The sequence below is a fragment of the Sus scrofa genome, chromosome 4, assembly GCF_054392235.1.
Source record: "Sus scrofa isolate SSC_HxYL_T2T_F1_AM1 chromosome 4, Sscrofa_HxYL_maternal_Yorkshire_Landrace_v2.0, whole genome shotgun sequence".
Classification (NCBI taxonomy): Eukaryota; Metazoa; Chordata; class Mammalia; order Artiodactyla; family Suidae; genus Sus; species Sus scrofa.
The window spans coordinates 100,593,598-100,609,103 of NC_139386.1; the positions used below are offsets into that span (position 1 = coordinate 100,593,598).

The 15,506-nt window shown below is 45.7% G+C and overlaps 1 protein-coding gene across 3 annotated transcripts; it reads right to left on the reverse strand.

Moving 5' to 3' along the window:
• Positions 1-5,162: 5,162 nt before the first annotated feature.
• Positions 5,163-14,747, reverse strand: CHTOP (chromatin target of PRMT1). 3 transcript variants are annotated; one of them, XM_005663348.4, is made up of 7 exons: positions 14,438-14,704; positions 13,187-13,268; positions 11,717-11,870; positions 11,009-11,092; positions 9,045-9,231; positions 8,102-8,239; positions 5,163-6,423 (listed from the first exon to the last, which is right to left on the reverse strand). In XM_005663348.4, the coding sequence occupies exons 2-7, from the start codon at positions 13,249-13,251 to the stop codon at positions 6,218-6,220; spliced, it is 834 nt and encodes a 277-aa protein (XP_005663405.1). In that variant the 5' UTR covers positions 13,252-13,268; positions 14,438-14,704; the 3' UTR covers positions 5,163-6,217.
• Between the last annotated feature and the right edge of the window lie 759 nt (positions 14,748-15,506).

The window sequence follows — 15,506 nt, forward strand, 5'->3', positions numbered from 1 at the left end:
TGAGGTTGCAGATTCGATCCCTGGCCTTGCTCAGTGGGTTAAGGATCTGGTGTTGCCATGAGCTGTGGTGTAGGTTGCAGACGCGGCTCGGATCTGGTGTTGCTGTGGCTGTGGCGTAGGCCAGTGGCTACAACTCTGACTAGACCCCTAGCCTGGGAACCTCCATATGCCGAGGGAGCGGCCCTAGAAAAAGCAAAAAGACAAAAAACAAACAAACAAAAAGAAATCACTAGAACCACTGACTAAGGTGTCTATTGCTGGAGAATGCCAGTAAACCTGCCACCGTGATGTAGGCTTGATTGCCCAAGTCTCTTTGTCAAAACCACATCAGCCCTAGCTTCTCCTCTTAGAGCTTTGGAACAGTCCTCAGAGATTTAGGAAAGACTGTCTCCCAGTTTATAGTCTTCAGGTTGGTTTGAAAAAATTTTTCATTTATTTCTTAGATTGACCATTGATTAATATTTTGGTTGACAGCTTCATCCTCACGAATAAAGAAAAGGTGTTTAAGTCACTGTGGAATAAATAAAGCTGAGGCACCAAGTGTGATGACTTTTTTTTTTTTTTTTTTTTTTTCTTTTTAGGGCCATATGGATGTTCCCAGGCTAGGTGTCGATTCAGAGCTTATCAGGTGGTCAGGGTTATCAGAGCGTCCTTCTTGTTGGGAATGAGGCCCAGAATGGAATGGGGTACTGGCTTTACCTATGGAGGGGGATCTGAGACTCAGACTTCTAGCCTCTGTCAGTTCCAGGCAGGGGATGGATATTTCCTGGTCCACCCTGCCTTCTGGGAGGTCAGAACTTTGTCTAGGGGTGCCTATGATGCTTCAGTGGCAGATTTGAACAGGATGGCAGTAAAGATGGGAGTGGGGAAGGAGTAGGGCAGGCAGCCATCGTTTTATCACCTGCTTCTTGGGCGCTGCCATCTCCACATCCTCTCAAGGCAAATTCCCTGGTCAGACCAGAATCAGTCAGACTCCAGGACTTCTGCTTGTCACAAAGTAGTAAGCAGGTGAGGAGTACAGGGAGGCTGAGCAGGCCTGGCCCCTCTTTTATCTTTCCTGTCTAGCTCTCCTCCATCTCCTCTCTCTTCTCCGTTTGCTGACCTGGTGTTCTCCCTGAAATGAAATTCCCTTCCCAACTATGGCTTGGATCTGATCCCTGGCCCAGGAACTCCATATGCTGTGGAGCGGCAAAAAAAGGAAAAAAAAATTTTAATGGCCACAACCATGGCATATGATAAGTTCTTGGGCCAAGGATTGACCCCACACTTTGGCAATGACCCAAGCTGCTGCAGTTGGATTCTTTTTTTCGGGGGGGTGTGCATAACTGATTCAATGGAAGTTCCCACTCTATGGGTTGAAGAGGAGCTGCAGGTGCCAGCCTGTGCCACAGCCGCAACACTGGATCCCAGACGCATCTGTGACCTACACCACAGGTTGCAACGACGCAGGCTCCTTGACCCACTGAGTGAGGCCAGGGATTGAACCAACATCCTCATGTGTACTAGTCAGGTTCTTAACCTGATGAGCCACAACGGGTATTCCTGCACTCGGGTTCTTAACCCTCTGTGCCACAGTGCAAATTCCTAAATCTTAAACTAATAATCACCTTACACTAAAGGGTAAAGAAATTAAACAAATTAAGCCTAAATGGAGAATCCTTTAAAGAGGCCCCATGGGGCCATAGCTGCCCCAGGACTACTGGCCTGCGTGCTCTGCACAGTAAGAGGCTCGTGTCTGGAGGTCGTTGGCGGTGGATTGCTTCACCATCCCAGGTCCCAGAGTCATCCTGAACCTCAGTCTCCACCCTCGGGGGTCATCCTGCCTGGCAGAGTCACTAGAATGGGTGTGGGGAGGTCAGAGAGCCCACCCGGGCAGGAGCACAGGTCAGCGAGGTGACACCTGGAACACCTCTCCAGTGCAAAGTTGGAGACAGAACATCAGGAATCTGGAGATGCAGAGATTCCTAATGAGGCTGGAGGTAGTGCCTGGGGAAGATGAAGGGTCAGAAAGGAGGTATGTCCCCACTGTGACAGCTGTCTATGTATGTTTGAAGGGAGGGAGAGGGAGCAGAACTCCTCCAGAACCCAGGAAAGGGAGGCTTGAGCACACTTGCCCTTCTCACATTGCCTGGAGGATCAGTGGGAGGAATGGGGTTGCACTGGAATTGACAGGATAGCCCACGGGAAGGGGGGTAGGGACACAGAGGCCAGGTGTCTTCCCAGGTCCCAGATTCTCTGAGCCTTATCTCCCTTCTAGGAGCCTCCTTCCCAGGCCTGCCCCACCTACAGTGCTGGCCTGCGTGTTGCTCACTGAAGGTGTGGATATTAGCTGAAACTACCTACTAGGCCCAAGAAGCCTGGTGGAGGAGAAAAAACTGCCATTTGGGCTTATGGTGGCTAGAGCCCTGTCATCTGCCAGCCTCTCTTGCTTAGAGGCTTAACTCTTTCCAGGGCATGAAGCATGGGGCGTGGGCAGCAGTGCCTCCATTGGTTCCAGATCAATGATGCCATTGGGGTCACCACATGGAGGTACTGGGGAGCAGAGCAAGAGCAGGCCTGGAAGAGGCATATGCTCAGTGCTTTCTCCTCTGTGGTTGTTCAGGCCACCCCTGATTCCTCTCTTGCTGACAGGCACCCTGGACATCAAACAGCTAGGAAACTGCTGAGGATGTGGCCTTCTACCCATTTACACTGCCACTGCCCAGGTTCAGGCCACCTGATTTTTTTGGACTAAGGCAATAGTTTCCCAGCCTACATGTCCCTCCCTCCAGCCCATTTTCACTTCCCACCACTATTCTGTATAAATCAGTCCATGGCACTCTCTTGCTTCAAGTCCTCAGTGACTCTCCACAACTCAGAGCATGAAGCCTCAGCAAACAATTAGGCTCCAGGCTACCTGAACAGTGGCATCCCCCATTGTACTTTGCAGGTCCACTGAGCACACTTTCCCGGGCATACAACAGTCTCTTTTAGGCCTCTGTACCTTTGCATTTGTTGTTCCCTCTCCTTGGAATAGTGTTCCCCCTTCTCTGTTAAATTTTCCCTTGACTTTCATGATTCAGCTCACCAATCCCTCTTCTGTACTCCCAATGCCTGTCTAACCAATTATGCCTGTCTATATGCCAAGCCCTCAGCAGATGGTGGCTGAATGAGTGAAGAGCTGCCCAGGAGCCAGGCTGACTGTCCCACTCTACCCAGGACACTCGACAAAGGCTGAGGATAGCAGAAGTGGGCATAAGCCTCAAGGAGACTCTGGGAATTGCAGTGAGCAGCAGGTGGGGCTGGACAGACCATAACTAGAAGGGAGATTTCTCTGTCCACTGTTGGGGAGGAATTCTTTCTTGAGGTGTGTGTGTGTGGGTAATATAGAGGCAGAAAGAGAAGGGGGCTTAAGCTGCAGTGGTCGCCCTATGGTCCATCTTTATTGAAACCCACAAAGTAAAGCCCTGACCCTCACCACTTCTCCCGCCAGGTCCCCTGACCACTAAGTCTGCTTGACATCTTTGCAGATCACAGAGATAGATGCTAGAAACAGCAGCCACAACCTAGACTCAGTTCACCACACTGCAAATTGGGCCAGTGCAAGAGATGGGTGTAGGGGATAGGGGACATAGCCTTTGGACAGACATCTGCAAGCACCAAGAACATACAGTTAGCGGGCTGAAGTGGGATTGCCTGCACCCTGGGCACGGGGACCCTGAGCTGGAAGAGGCTGACCTAACAGTGAGCAGCTAAAGCACACCCAGCACCTTTGGACCCCTCCAAAGGAATTCCATCAGCAGGTGGACTGGCAGTGGCATTAGTCCTCACAATTGCTGGCATCCTGCACCCCCCCATCTCTCATTTCCTGACTTCATATTTTGCTTTTATCCTGGAACCTTGCCAAAAGTATATGGGGTGACTCCAAGTAAGGGGAAAAGATATGGGCAGAAGTGTGGGCTGCATGGAATCACAACTGGGCACTGTGAGAACCACAGTCATACTGCTGGAGGTGCCCACTGCGGCCCCTCTCCATCTCCAGGCCAGTCCAGTTACCCCAACCTTCCCTTTGCATTAAGCTTCAAAACTAGGTGCTTTTATTCTCTTAAAGACTTCTGATTTACATGGGATGCCACAAAAGCCACCAGATTAAGAATATTCTGGGGGACATACATGTTAGCTACCTTGGGGGAGGGTGAAAGTACTTGGGAAGGACACAGCTGTATAAAAATCCCAGAGATGGATCATCTCAAATTGTGTGGTTAAGGGTCAAGGAACCCACTCACCCTACAGCTTCCTCTCAAGTATCCTTGGAAGCCGCCTGATGCAAAGCTATGAGTGGGATGTGAAGCTTGCAATGGGTAGCCTGCCCACGGCCAACCAGCATCTCTCCCACTGGAGAGCCTTGGGGGCTGAGTGCAGTCTAGAGTCTAAGGAGCTATCCTTAAAACCAGCCTTGCCCATACCAAAATACCTTCTTCTTTTTTGGCCACACCTGTGACATGTGAGGTTCCTAGGCCACAGATTGAACCTGAGCTGCTGCCATGACAATGCTGGATCCTTAACCTGCTATACCGCAAGGAAACTCCCTCAGAGTCCATTTCTATTAAGAGGTAGTACGGACACTCCAAAACTAAGGTTGGTTACATCAGCATGACTCTGTCCTCTATCTAGCCCCACCTGGTCTTTTCAAGCTCTCCTTTCTGTGACTCAACTACTTTACAATCCAGAGGTTAAGGGTCACACAGATGGGATGCAAGTTTAGGTTGTCCTGACCAAAATTTCCTTCAGTCTGCAATGACACACAATCTCCCAAGTTTATAAAGGGTTACCACCAGGCAGCTCAATGGCAACTGGTTCTGTTGGAGGTGGTTTCTTCTTTTCCCTTAAATAGCACAGGGGAAAAGGGAAACCAGTGCCTGGGTCCTGGATATCGCCTCCTGAGATCATCATGCTTAAACTTCCAATGGCCAAATGGGTTGGTACATTTTGTGTGTTTTCCACAGGGATTATTCAAAAGAGGGCAAATTCTTCACTTTCTGTCCCAGACAACATCCCTTCCCACCCCAAATTTTACTACAACTATGAAGAAAAGAACTTAACTCTACAAGGGGTATATTAAAATATTGTTATAGTGGCCAGAGTATTTCCAAGAGCCCAACAAATAAAGAGTAAGTCCTGGCTGGATTTGAGAGAACATATTTCTTGTTATAATCAACCAGAAACAAAAGCTTCCACTGGAACACTTGACAGAATACGGCTGAACTTAACTAAACCTTCAAGGGGAATAAGATGAGGGTCAAACAAAACCAATGAATGGAGAAGCCCAAGACTAGTCTCAGTATAAACACAGGGATAATAGCATCTCAGCAGGGATATTTTCTGATCCTTCCCACCAGACACCTGCCATCATTTTCCAGCCCTTTCCCTTCTGAAGCATCTGCCAAACCAAATGGCCTTCCTCTGTCCTTTTGCAGGCGTAAGCCAACCCCAAAGTACCCCTTGGATATGATGCAAAGCCAAGAGGAAAGTTTTTAAGTCCCATTCCAGGGTAGAAAGTGCACATACCAAACCAGCATATTGCTTATGTGGTGCAAATGTACACTGTGATACCCATAATCAAATCAGAGCTACCAGGTGTAACCTGTTAGGTGGCCCTGTAGCTATGTCAAGGTTCCTCATTTACCATACTAAAAACATCAATGTGGCAGAATGCATTTTTGAGCTCCAGATTTTAAAAGCCTCTAAAGGAGGCTATTAAAAATGATCCAAAACTATATCTCATAAACCTACACATTAAGGAGGAACACCGAAGGGCTCTTTCTGGGACTTTTTCATGGGGGCACAGAGATGAACAGAAAAAATGTTAGAATGTCAAAGTATGTGACAGGTGAGGGGGAGGCAGAGGCGAGAAAAGGGTATACTAGCCATAAGGCCAACACATTTGTGTTCAAAGATAAGTCTGGGCAAAGGAAAAAAAAAAAAAAAATCAAAAACCAAAACCCACCTCAAACAATACAACAAAACAAAACCCAAGTCAGAGGAAAAAAGTGTTTCATACAACACAGTATCAAAAAGTAAAAGGAACACACTAAATGCACAAACTTGTGGCAAGTCAGTCCACAGCCTATTATGATAGGTCCTTCCAGCATCAATCAGGTTTCTTCCCATCTGTTATCTCAAGGTTATTTACAGATGTGTGACTAGAACAAGAGTCTCACAGGAGGGCGAGCAGGCTTCAATCATTGGTTTCAGGATCTGTCTGTGCCATGTAGGCATCCAACTCAGCATCCAAGTGTCCTTTAGTTTTCGACATGTATGCATCCAATTGGTTGTCCAGCTGCTCCTTGGTCAGTACAGGGCGAGCAAGGGCACCTCTCCCTCGTCCACGTCCACGGCCTCGGCCTCCAAAGCCCCCTCTTCCCCGGCCTATCATACCCCGACCTGGCCCAAGGGAAAAAGAAGAAATAGTTACAAGTAGGTTTAATAGGTGCTATGGTAAATGCCCCTCAGAGCAGTGGGGCCTAGCTGAGAGAGACTGAAGGGCAGGGCAAAGAGGAGAAATCTGGAAAAACAGGAAACACACTGGGTAGAAAGCAACACATGGAAAGCACACATAATGAATCCCTTATTACATGCTCCTCTCTAAATGCTATTTAAAAATTTTTATTCTATCAACAGAGGGAAAATATTTAACTGAAAGTTAAAATTGACTCAATCTCTTCTAAAATAGAAGCTAAAACTTGACACTCACTGTAAGTTTATAATTAAAATACAAACACACTATAGATAACCCCATGTAGTAAAACAGGGAGGAAGTAACAAGGGCACAGAAAAATGAGTGTAAAGTTTTTAATTAAACTTTATTGGACATCCTTCTGAAAAATTAGCTTGTCTCTCCTCAAACTTATCAAACCTAATGAGCTGATCCCATGTCAGGAGACTGAGGAGTTATTCTGACATGGGAACAATGAAGGGAGATTAGGGAAAAACATTCTGAGTAGTGCCAGCCATTTCTATCTGCAATTCTATCCACATTTTAACAAATATGGTTATCTGAGAGGTGGTTTCAATTCACTTAACAAAACACACCCAGCTTTCTGAAAAGCTACTTTAGAGCCTCCCCCACTCCCATTCCTGTGATGTCTCTCTCAGAAACCAAGTCAAGATAATTTGGAAACATGCTATTTCATCCTGAAACCCAAACTAGTTTGCCCTTCACTCAATAAGCCAAGCAGCATATAATGCGAGAGAAGAAAACAAGCCCTCAGTTATCAAATTTCCTTTCCCAGTAGTTATTATCCCCTGGCAGCTTCAAGGTCATCAATTATGCAAGACCCACCACACACTTTAAAAAAGATCAAAGCAAATATACACAGGGGCAACAAGGATGTATTTTTTTTCCTGAACAGGTGTTGTTGGGAGTTTTCCACAAAACTTTAAGCCAGAAAATTCCCAGGAGATTTGGTATTAACAGCAACACCATAAAATCTCTTTTCCAATCTGGGCCACGAAGTCACGTGACAGGTATCACTAAGTCTCACGATGAGATTATCAACAAGAGTCAGTTAGTTAACTGACACAATACCATCTTGCTTTTCTAATCTTGATCAAAAAAAAAAAAAAAAGTCATCTCTGGTTTCACACAGACACCAACTTCACCTTAAATTTACTTGGTTTCAGAGTCAATACCTAGCACCAAGCCTCACCATCCTCTTTAACTGATTCGTTTCTGTACATCTCTCTCTTCTCTAAATCTTAGGCCCAAAAGTGGGGTTACGAGCTGTGGGATGGGGTGTGTGGTGGTGGGGCCAGGGACAGAAAAAGATGAAACCCCATACTGACAATTTTATCACTTTAATGATACAATTTAAATTTGCAAGAGCCTGAAAGACTGACTATAACCTGGCTCTGTAACACATACCTGACTGTTCTTGGAAAACCCATGACAGACTTTCACACTACCAGCATGTGAATTTAGAAAATAAGCCAGTTTCATAAAACAAACAAGACAAACAAATAAGCCTGCCTATGACTTGAAGCTGTGCAGAAAGGTGGCTCTGAGTTTTGAAGGGAGAGAAAATAAGGGGGTGCTATTCTCTGAAGTTGGTAGCTGACTAACCTCTACCACCGATTCCGCCACGACCCATAGCTCCACGCCCTAGGCCCCCTCTCCCAGGACCTCCACGACCTCGAACACCACCTCTTCTTAAGCCCATTCGGGGAGCTACGGCTCGTCCACCTCGGAGCAGGTTTTGACCTTGGAGAGGAGGCATACAATGTATATGCAGGTAAATCCAAGAGAGACAAAGTAGATTCTAACCAAAGGAAGGCAGTGAGGGTTAAATGAGTTAATTCGATTAATTTTTAGGTTGGGTGGGGCAAGCTGCACACTGAGTGTCAACAGATTAAGCTGCTCTTTATTCAATCAATTCAACAAGTCTGACCACAATCCATTTTTGGAAGCTGGGAGTTAGATCAATTAGTAAGTACATACATTTAATAAATACCTATTGAATAATCAGGTGCCTAGCATTATGGTAGATTTAAAAATAAATGAAATGGTTCCTGCTCTTAATACATTTTTGTAGGAGACAAAAACTATACAGGGAACAGTGTAACAGTGCCCAAAAAAGTAACATATAGCTAAATGCTATGGGTCAACTTGTCCTCTTTTTTCCAATGCAATGGAGTGTTTCACTGGAACCAGGAACAGAGATGTTAAGATATAGGCCAACAGACCTATACATTTCTTAGATTTGACTTATATCTAGAACTTGAATGTGCTTTGATTCAAGCAGCAGCAGGGTGTTTTAAATGGAATGGAGATGATATGAATTACCTGTTGTTACGCAGGTCATAGCCTCTCACCATTGCACATTATCAGAAAAGGAATGGTATCGATAAAAGACATGCAGCACTATTAAAAATACGTGATTTCAAAAGTTATTAATTATATTAATACAAATTCAGGCTTAAAGATGTTAAACAAATGTGTTTATAAGCAGCCCAAGAAAACAGGGAAAGGGGTGAGGCCCAGCAATTATCAGGTATACAGCACTGACCTCGGAGCGACATCCCGCCCCTAAGTAGGGTTCTTGTGGCACGTCCCCCACGTAGTCCTCCTCTGGGCAAGCCTCTCTGGATAATGGGCAGGCCTCGTCCTCCGATTGCTCCCCTGGCCAGGGCCCCTATGGGTCGGCCTAACCGTGCCTGGATGTTACTCTTACCCAGGCGCTGCTTTAAGCTCTTCTGGAAGAAAAGGTGTTAGAGAATTGAGATCAAAAAAGCAATCCAATGGGATTTGGCAACTCAAAGTGCAGAGAAAAAGCAAGTGAGATGTCTGTGTGGTGGGAGATAAACCTGCAGTGGGTGTCATAAAGATCCCAAACCAGAAGCAAGCCTTTGCCTCAGAACATGGTATAGAAGCAGCAGAATTCTGACCCAGAGCTTCTAAGAAGCTTGAGTATGTCCCATTATCACAAGTTACCTCACTAGTTTGGCTCCGCAAGTCATATACCACTACTTGAAACTTAACTTTTTGAACCACCAGTTGACAATGATATGACTTGATTCATACCTGCCCAAGGACTACCACTGTCTTCAAAGGCTTACTCAAACACCACATGAAGTTCATCACACTCTGGGCAAATTTTAAATTACAAGTTCATTTGAATTCTTGTGACTTAAGAACAAGTTTGATTTCTCAGTCAAAGAGGCCAGTATGTTCCATTTTTCCTCTGAGTATCTATATCCAGACGGTCCACTTTTTACCTTAAGATGTATAAAAACACAGAAAAGTCAAACCTCCTTTCCTTACATATCTTATATAGCCACAATTCCATGTCCGTCCATCTTTGCAAACAGCTCCATGAGTCAGTATAATGACTTTTAATTCAAAATAAACACATAATTCAAATTCGTCTCCACAGAGGGCGAGCCAAACTTGCATTAGAATTAAGACAATTGAGCTATTATCATAAAACTCAGGGCCATATTTGAGAACAAGGACATACCAGAAATTGAGATTTTCCACAAATCTGTCCCTCAAAGAGAAATTATGAAGACCATATCTCAAATAAATTCCTTCAACGGGAAGGATGACTGTGTAGCCTGAAACACAACCAAAGCCCTGGCAAACCTGTTCTCCTAAAATGCCATACGTCAATATGAATGAAAATAAATTATATGTCCTTAGGCTTCACCCACAAATGACCACCAATGATTGTCTTTACAACTATATGTCGTGATTATTATTGTTAGCTTTCTAGCATAAGATCACAAACTGCTTCTAATCAGAGCAGCAGACTCTGAATGACAGCTCTCAATTATAAGGTCAAAACTTCACACAAGTCACTTGTGTCATCTCTAGTATATCCTCCTAAGATCTGTGTTTTAAGGGAAGAATGTAGAGTACTCAGAAGTTCTTCTCCCTTCCCAATCCTTACTTGATACCAATACTGGTCTCTAACATTGACAAGAAGCTTAAGGATGTCAACTACACCGTCTAGTTTCCACTCTAGAACCATGCTATAAGCTAAGGGAGCCACGAGCCACATGTGGCTAATTACAAGTAAAAAAAAATAAATAAATTTAAGCTCCTCATTCACACTAGCCACATTTTGAGTGCTCAGCAGTCAATGTGTCTAGTGGTTACTGCACTGGAGAGCAGGGATATAAATAACATTTCTATCACCGTAGAAAGTTCAATTGGATAGCACTGCTACAGAGGCTACTTTCTCCACAGCCTATATTTAAAGCTTCTTGTTGGAAAGTCCTTTGGAATAATCTGTCAAAGACTTATCTTCGGCAATTTTTAATATTTACTCTTAGAAAATAGTGGCGCCTTTTACTGTTTTCTTGAGTCAGGGATGAATAGAGTCACTCAAAGGCTGAAGGTAGCTGAAGCAGAAGGCCTTGTTTATTTTTGGTCAGTGAGCCCAATGGTTCAGGGTGGGGGTGGAAGGGTGTTATATTTAACTGCTGTATTTATGCACAGCCATGCAGTGCTACCAGTTAAAGTCCTTACAGTTGCATGGCACCGCCCTCCAGACGCCCAGCCACAGCTTGGACATATCCTTCCACAGCCACTGTCCGGACTTGCATATAAAGTCTATGAATAATAAAGAGCAGGTTTTATTTCAGATCTGAATAGGATCATCTCTCACTGGAACTTTTTGAAAGAGAACCCATGAACTCTTTAAATTAATTACTCAGTGCTTTTGCTCTACTTCACTTAGAAAACTTCAGGTGCTGTGGAGACGAGGGTCACCCTACTTTTTACTGTTTAGCACTGAAAATCTTTGACTAAGAGATCTTTCAGACTCCCTGTACTACGGAAGAAAGACTGAAGTCATTTCCCTAATTTGCAAACCATTTAATAAGGAAAAAAGGGATTTTTTTTGAGGAGCATCTAAAACAAGAACCAAAATTTCTTGGTGGAAAAAGCCAGTGAATCTATCTTAAGGGCAAAGGATCAGAAAACAAGAGATTAATACTCATTAACAACACAGAAACAGGCCACATTGATGGCAAACTCCCTAAAAGAAAAAGACAATAAAAAGTTACTTATTGGTACCTGCCCAAATGGAAATTCTCTGAACTTCTCTTTCCTCCAGAGAAGTTCTGCTTTTGCCCTGAGCCACCTGGTAATGATCCATCACGTCGCTACAGCCTCAAGGGACTGCCTGACAGAGATCACCAGCTGCTTCTGGAGCATTAAGACCCATTCTCTCACCTGCTTAAGTTTTAATGCTGCCTGGACAGAGGGTCTATTCTCCATCTGCTGGGCCAGTCTTCTGTTTCTGGCACTGGCTAGCTGCTGTTGTTGCTGCATCGAAGCCCGAATATTCACTGGCATCGGTTGTTTGTTCTTCAGCATATTAGTAAAGCTTCAAGGTCGAACAAAATGGATGTTTAAATAAAAGCTTTATTACAAAACATTTACTGGCATTTTCATGGCTTGCTAGACCAGGAGCTCCAGATCCCACGAACTTTAAGTAAAGCGGTACACTTAGATCAAGGCTGATGTGGGTTAAAGACTCCTCCGCTTCCACAAACTTGCAAGAATCAGAAACTCAGAAATGCAGCTAAGTGTAGCACATTCAATCAAAAGTGATAACAAGGGCTCAGGTAACGGCTTTTAGAGATAGAAAGCATGAAAAACACGCAATAAGCAGATATGATGACAAGAGACAGAAGATGTAGTTTCAAAGACAGACAAAGCAAGCCAAATCCTTTGGGACCTGAGGGTGCATTTTAAGGGCGTATATAAGGACGGACTAGAGCACCTTCAAAGCCTATGGAAATGATACATCCACATAAATTACAGGAGTATATCACATTTTTTTCATAAGTGGTTCACGCAGTAACATGTGAATATGAAGAATTAGTGTACCACGTGCCCTAAGAAGCACATATGCTTCAGAAAAGGCAGACAAACACAAGTAAATCTTATGTTTAACAGCAACTTAATAAAATCATTTGTCAAAGGCACTCAAGGAACAAGGCCCTCAGAGACAGAAAGTGCCTTTAAATACCTTAACTTTTCTTAGTTTCAAATGATTACTTTTTCTGACTCCAAGTTGATTACTTCTGAAAAGTTAAGATTAGTTCAATCATTGAGGCTCTTGTGAAGACACTCTTCTATTATTCCTGTCGAATTTAACGGAATGAAAGAGAAGAACACTTAAGCGCAAAAGAATCCAAAACAAAAACAAACTAAAAGCAGAATGGAAAGAAAGTGAAATGGAGCAAAGCAAGTGCCTCTTACAAGGTCCAAGAATGACATTCAAGGGCCTTTGGACATATTCATAGCTTGCTACCTGCCTCTTACAGGCCAGACACAACACTGCTGGCCTTGGACTGGGCAGCAAGCCTACTGCAGCCGGGGTTCCATGCTACCAAGCTGCACCACCCCTGTATCAATGTAAAAAAAATGTGAAGAAAATGGAGGGTGTGAGGAGTCTTTTAAAATACATCCCACCAGAGAAATATTTCAGACAGCTTAACATAAAAATCTACTGATAAGTGGTTTTGAAACAACCGCCCAATTTGTTTTGTGTACCACATAAGATGCTACTAAGAACAGAGGTCTGTAGCCTTCTGTTGGTATTTAGCTTAAAACTGGTTTTTGTGCATTGGACCCAGGGCCAACTTAAGTAATGTTTTCTTATGAACGAGCTGAAGTTGCTGTTGGCTGCCTCACCGCTCATTTAGAGACATCTTGGTGGTGCTTTTTAGCACAACTTTCGGTGCTGACTGTGCAGCCATCTTCAAATCCCGAGAATCTACAAAAGACAATGGGCAAAGTGAGCAAATCAGAATGATGACTACCTCATTTCAACAGGGCCAAAGGCCCAAACCAAAAATGAATGAATAGGCCTGTCTCAATGACTACTGAAGATCACACCAAAACTCATTTCAGGTGCTTACATTTAGAAGCTAAGTTATCTGGAATTAATAAACTTCAAGGCCACATGACAGAAAATACCTGCCCAAGCCTCCAAAAATGGCAGACCTAGACCTAACCAAAGAAAGTGTTTGGCTTTTCATCTAGAGCGGTCCTTCTCTACCTTGGCTGCAAGGAGCTTTAAAAAACAACAACAGGAGTTCCCTTCATGGCTCCGCGGTCACAAACCCAACTAGCATCCTTGAGGATGTGGGTTGGACCCCTAGCCTCGCACAGTGGGTTAAGGATCTAGCGTTGCTGTGGGTTGTGGTCTAGGCCGGCAGCTACAGCTCCAATTCGACCTCTAGCCTTGGAACTTCTATATATGCGGCCCTAAAAAGACAAAACAACAACAAAGACAGACACAAAATACAGAAGCTTCGGCCCAAACCATTTAAAGCACAATCTCTGCTGGTGAGGTCTGGGGATCAGCAATTAGAAGGTGGTGCGGGGAGGGGGGGTGGTGTCTAACTTGCTGCTTCTCATGTGCAGCCAAAATTCAGAACCACTGCTCTAGAGAGATGATACAGGTTTACCAGTTTACAAATTGGCTTTCAACTCCAAAGTCTTGCAGGAACCTTAGCAAGGGACTGGGGACGTGGGGGAGGAATGGAGTAGGAAAGGTTTCCTAAATGGGCGTTCACCTGGGAGTTCGATCCCAGAGAGCACGCCACAAAATTTAACTCTACAGCTGCCAGTGCATTCTGACGTTCCCTAAAGCCGTGTAGTCCTCCTCTGAACTCCCATCTCAAAGCCCCGTCCGGGACCGCCAACGTTGCTCAACCCGCCCAGCAATGTTCCTTTCTATTCCTACCAAATCCCAACCTCCAGCAGCGAGTTTCCAGCTCGGGGCCTCCCCCGCCTCCCTCTCAGGGGCTCCGCCCCCTCCCGGGGCCTCCACTCCCCGACACCCAATCTGCTTCCACATCCCACCAGCTCCCACTCCACGACCGCCGGGCCCGGGCGCTCCCCAAGACTTTTGCCCTCCTTCTCACCACAGAAACTTACCGAAGGAAACGGACGCCAGTGCTCCTCCCGGGGTTGCCACCACGGCTGCGACAGGCTGGCCGGGGGCCGGCCGAACCTGAGTTGACGGTGGAGGGGCTCGGATTAACTTGGTGGGCGGTTGGTTGTATGTGTTAAACGGTAGAATGCTAGGTTAGTTCGTTGATGCTGGGTGGCTGTCCGGTCGGCCGGTTCGCCTGCTCGCCCGGCGTGCCCTTTCCTGCCTTTCACCACAGCCGCTGCCGCCAACTCCCGCTCGCTCTCCAAAACAAAATGGCCGCCACGCCCAGTGCGGAATGGGACCGGCTAAAATGGCGTCGACGCCATTACGTCAGACGTCAGGTCTGCGCACAGCGCAGGAGGCGGGAAAATTTGTGTTACGCCTGCGCGGGGGATGAGGCGGAGCTCCAGGGAAAAGGCGGGGCTTTAGGCTGTATTACACTCCGAGCCCCACCCGGGAAGGGGCGTGGCCAATATATTCTCTCTTGGGTTTTAAGGCGGCTGCAAGTTGGTGATTTGGGACGTTCAAGGCGGATTTGGTCCTCTTAAGAAAAGAAGTTCGTATTTCCTTGCGGGTCCCTCCACCCCTAAAGCTAAGGCAGACCGACTAAAATTCTTTACGCGACATGACTCGGTCTTTCTTCCGAGAGCCACCGGGCCGGTGTAATTTGCGCTGGCTCCCCCCTCAGCATACGCCCCTTTTAGAGTTGTGGGTTGCCATAAACGCACCTGGGGACCAGTGCAGGGAGCACACCTCACTGGATCCTGCACCACGCACCACTGCCCGTCCATATTTTTCTCTTCACTTCCCTTCCCAATTTGGCCTGAAGATTGTTAAATTCTTATTTGGGGGAAGCTTTGCGTCCCCGCAACCTATTCCAATGTCTTCTCCCTCCATCTAGCTTCCATGTGGATTTTGATGCAGACCTATACGGCATTTTCCTTATACCTGGGCACACAATAAAAGGCTCAGATGGGAGTTCCCGTCGTGGCGCAGTGGTTAAGGAACCCAACTAGGAACCATGAGGTTGCGGGTTCGATCCCTAGCCTTGCTCAGTGGGTTAACGATCCG

Excerpts from the sequence above, each read along its gene's own strand:
- CHTOP (XM_005663348.4), bottom strand. The coding sequence starts at position 13,251 with ATGGCTGCACAGTCAGCACCGAAAGTTGTGCTAAAAAGCACCACCAAG. Across the intron at positions 11,093-11,716 it reads CAGCATTAAAACTTAAGCAG|ACTTTATATGCAAGTCCGGA; the intron begins GTGAGAGAATGG and ends TATTATTCATAG. Across the intron at positions 8,240-9,044 it reads GGGCGGGATGTCGCTCCGAG|GTCAAAACCTGCTCCGAGGT; the intron begins GTCAGTGCTGTA and ends CTCCTCTCCAAG.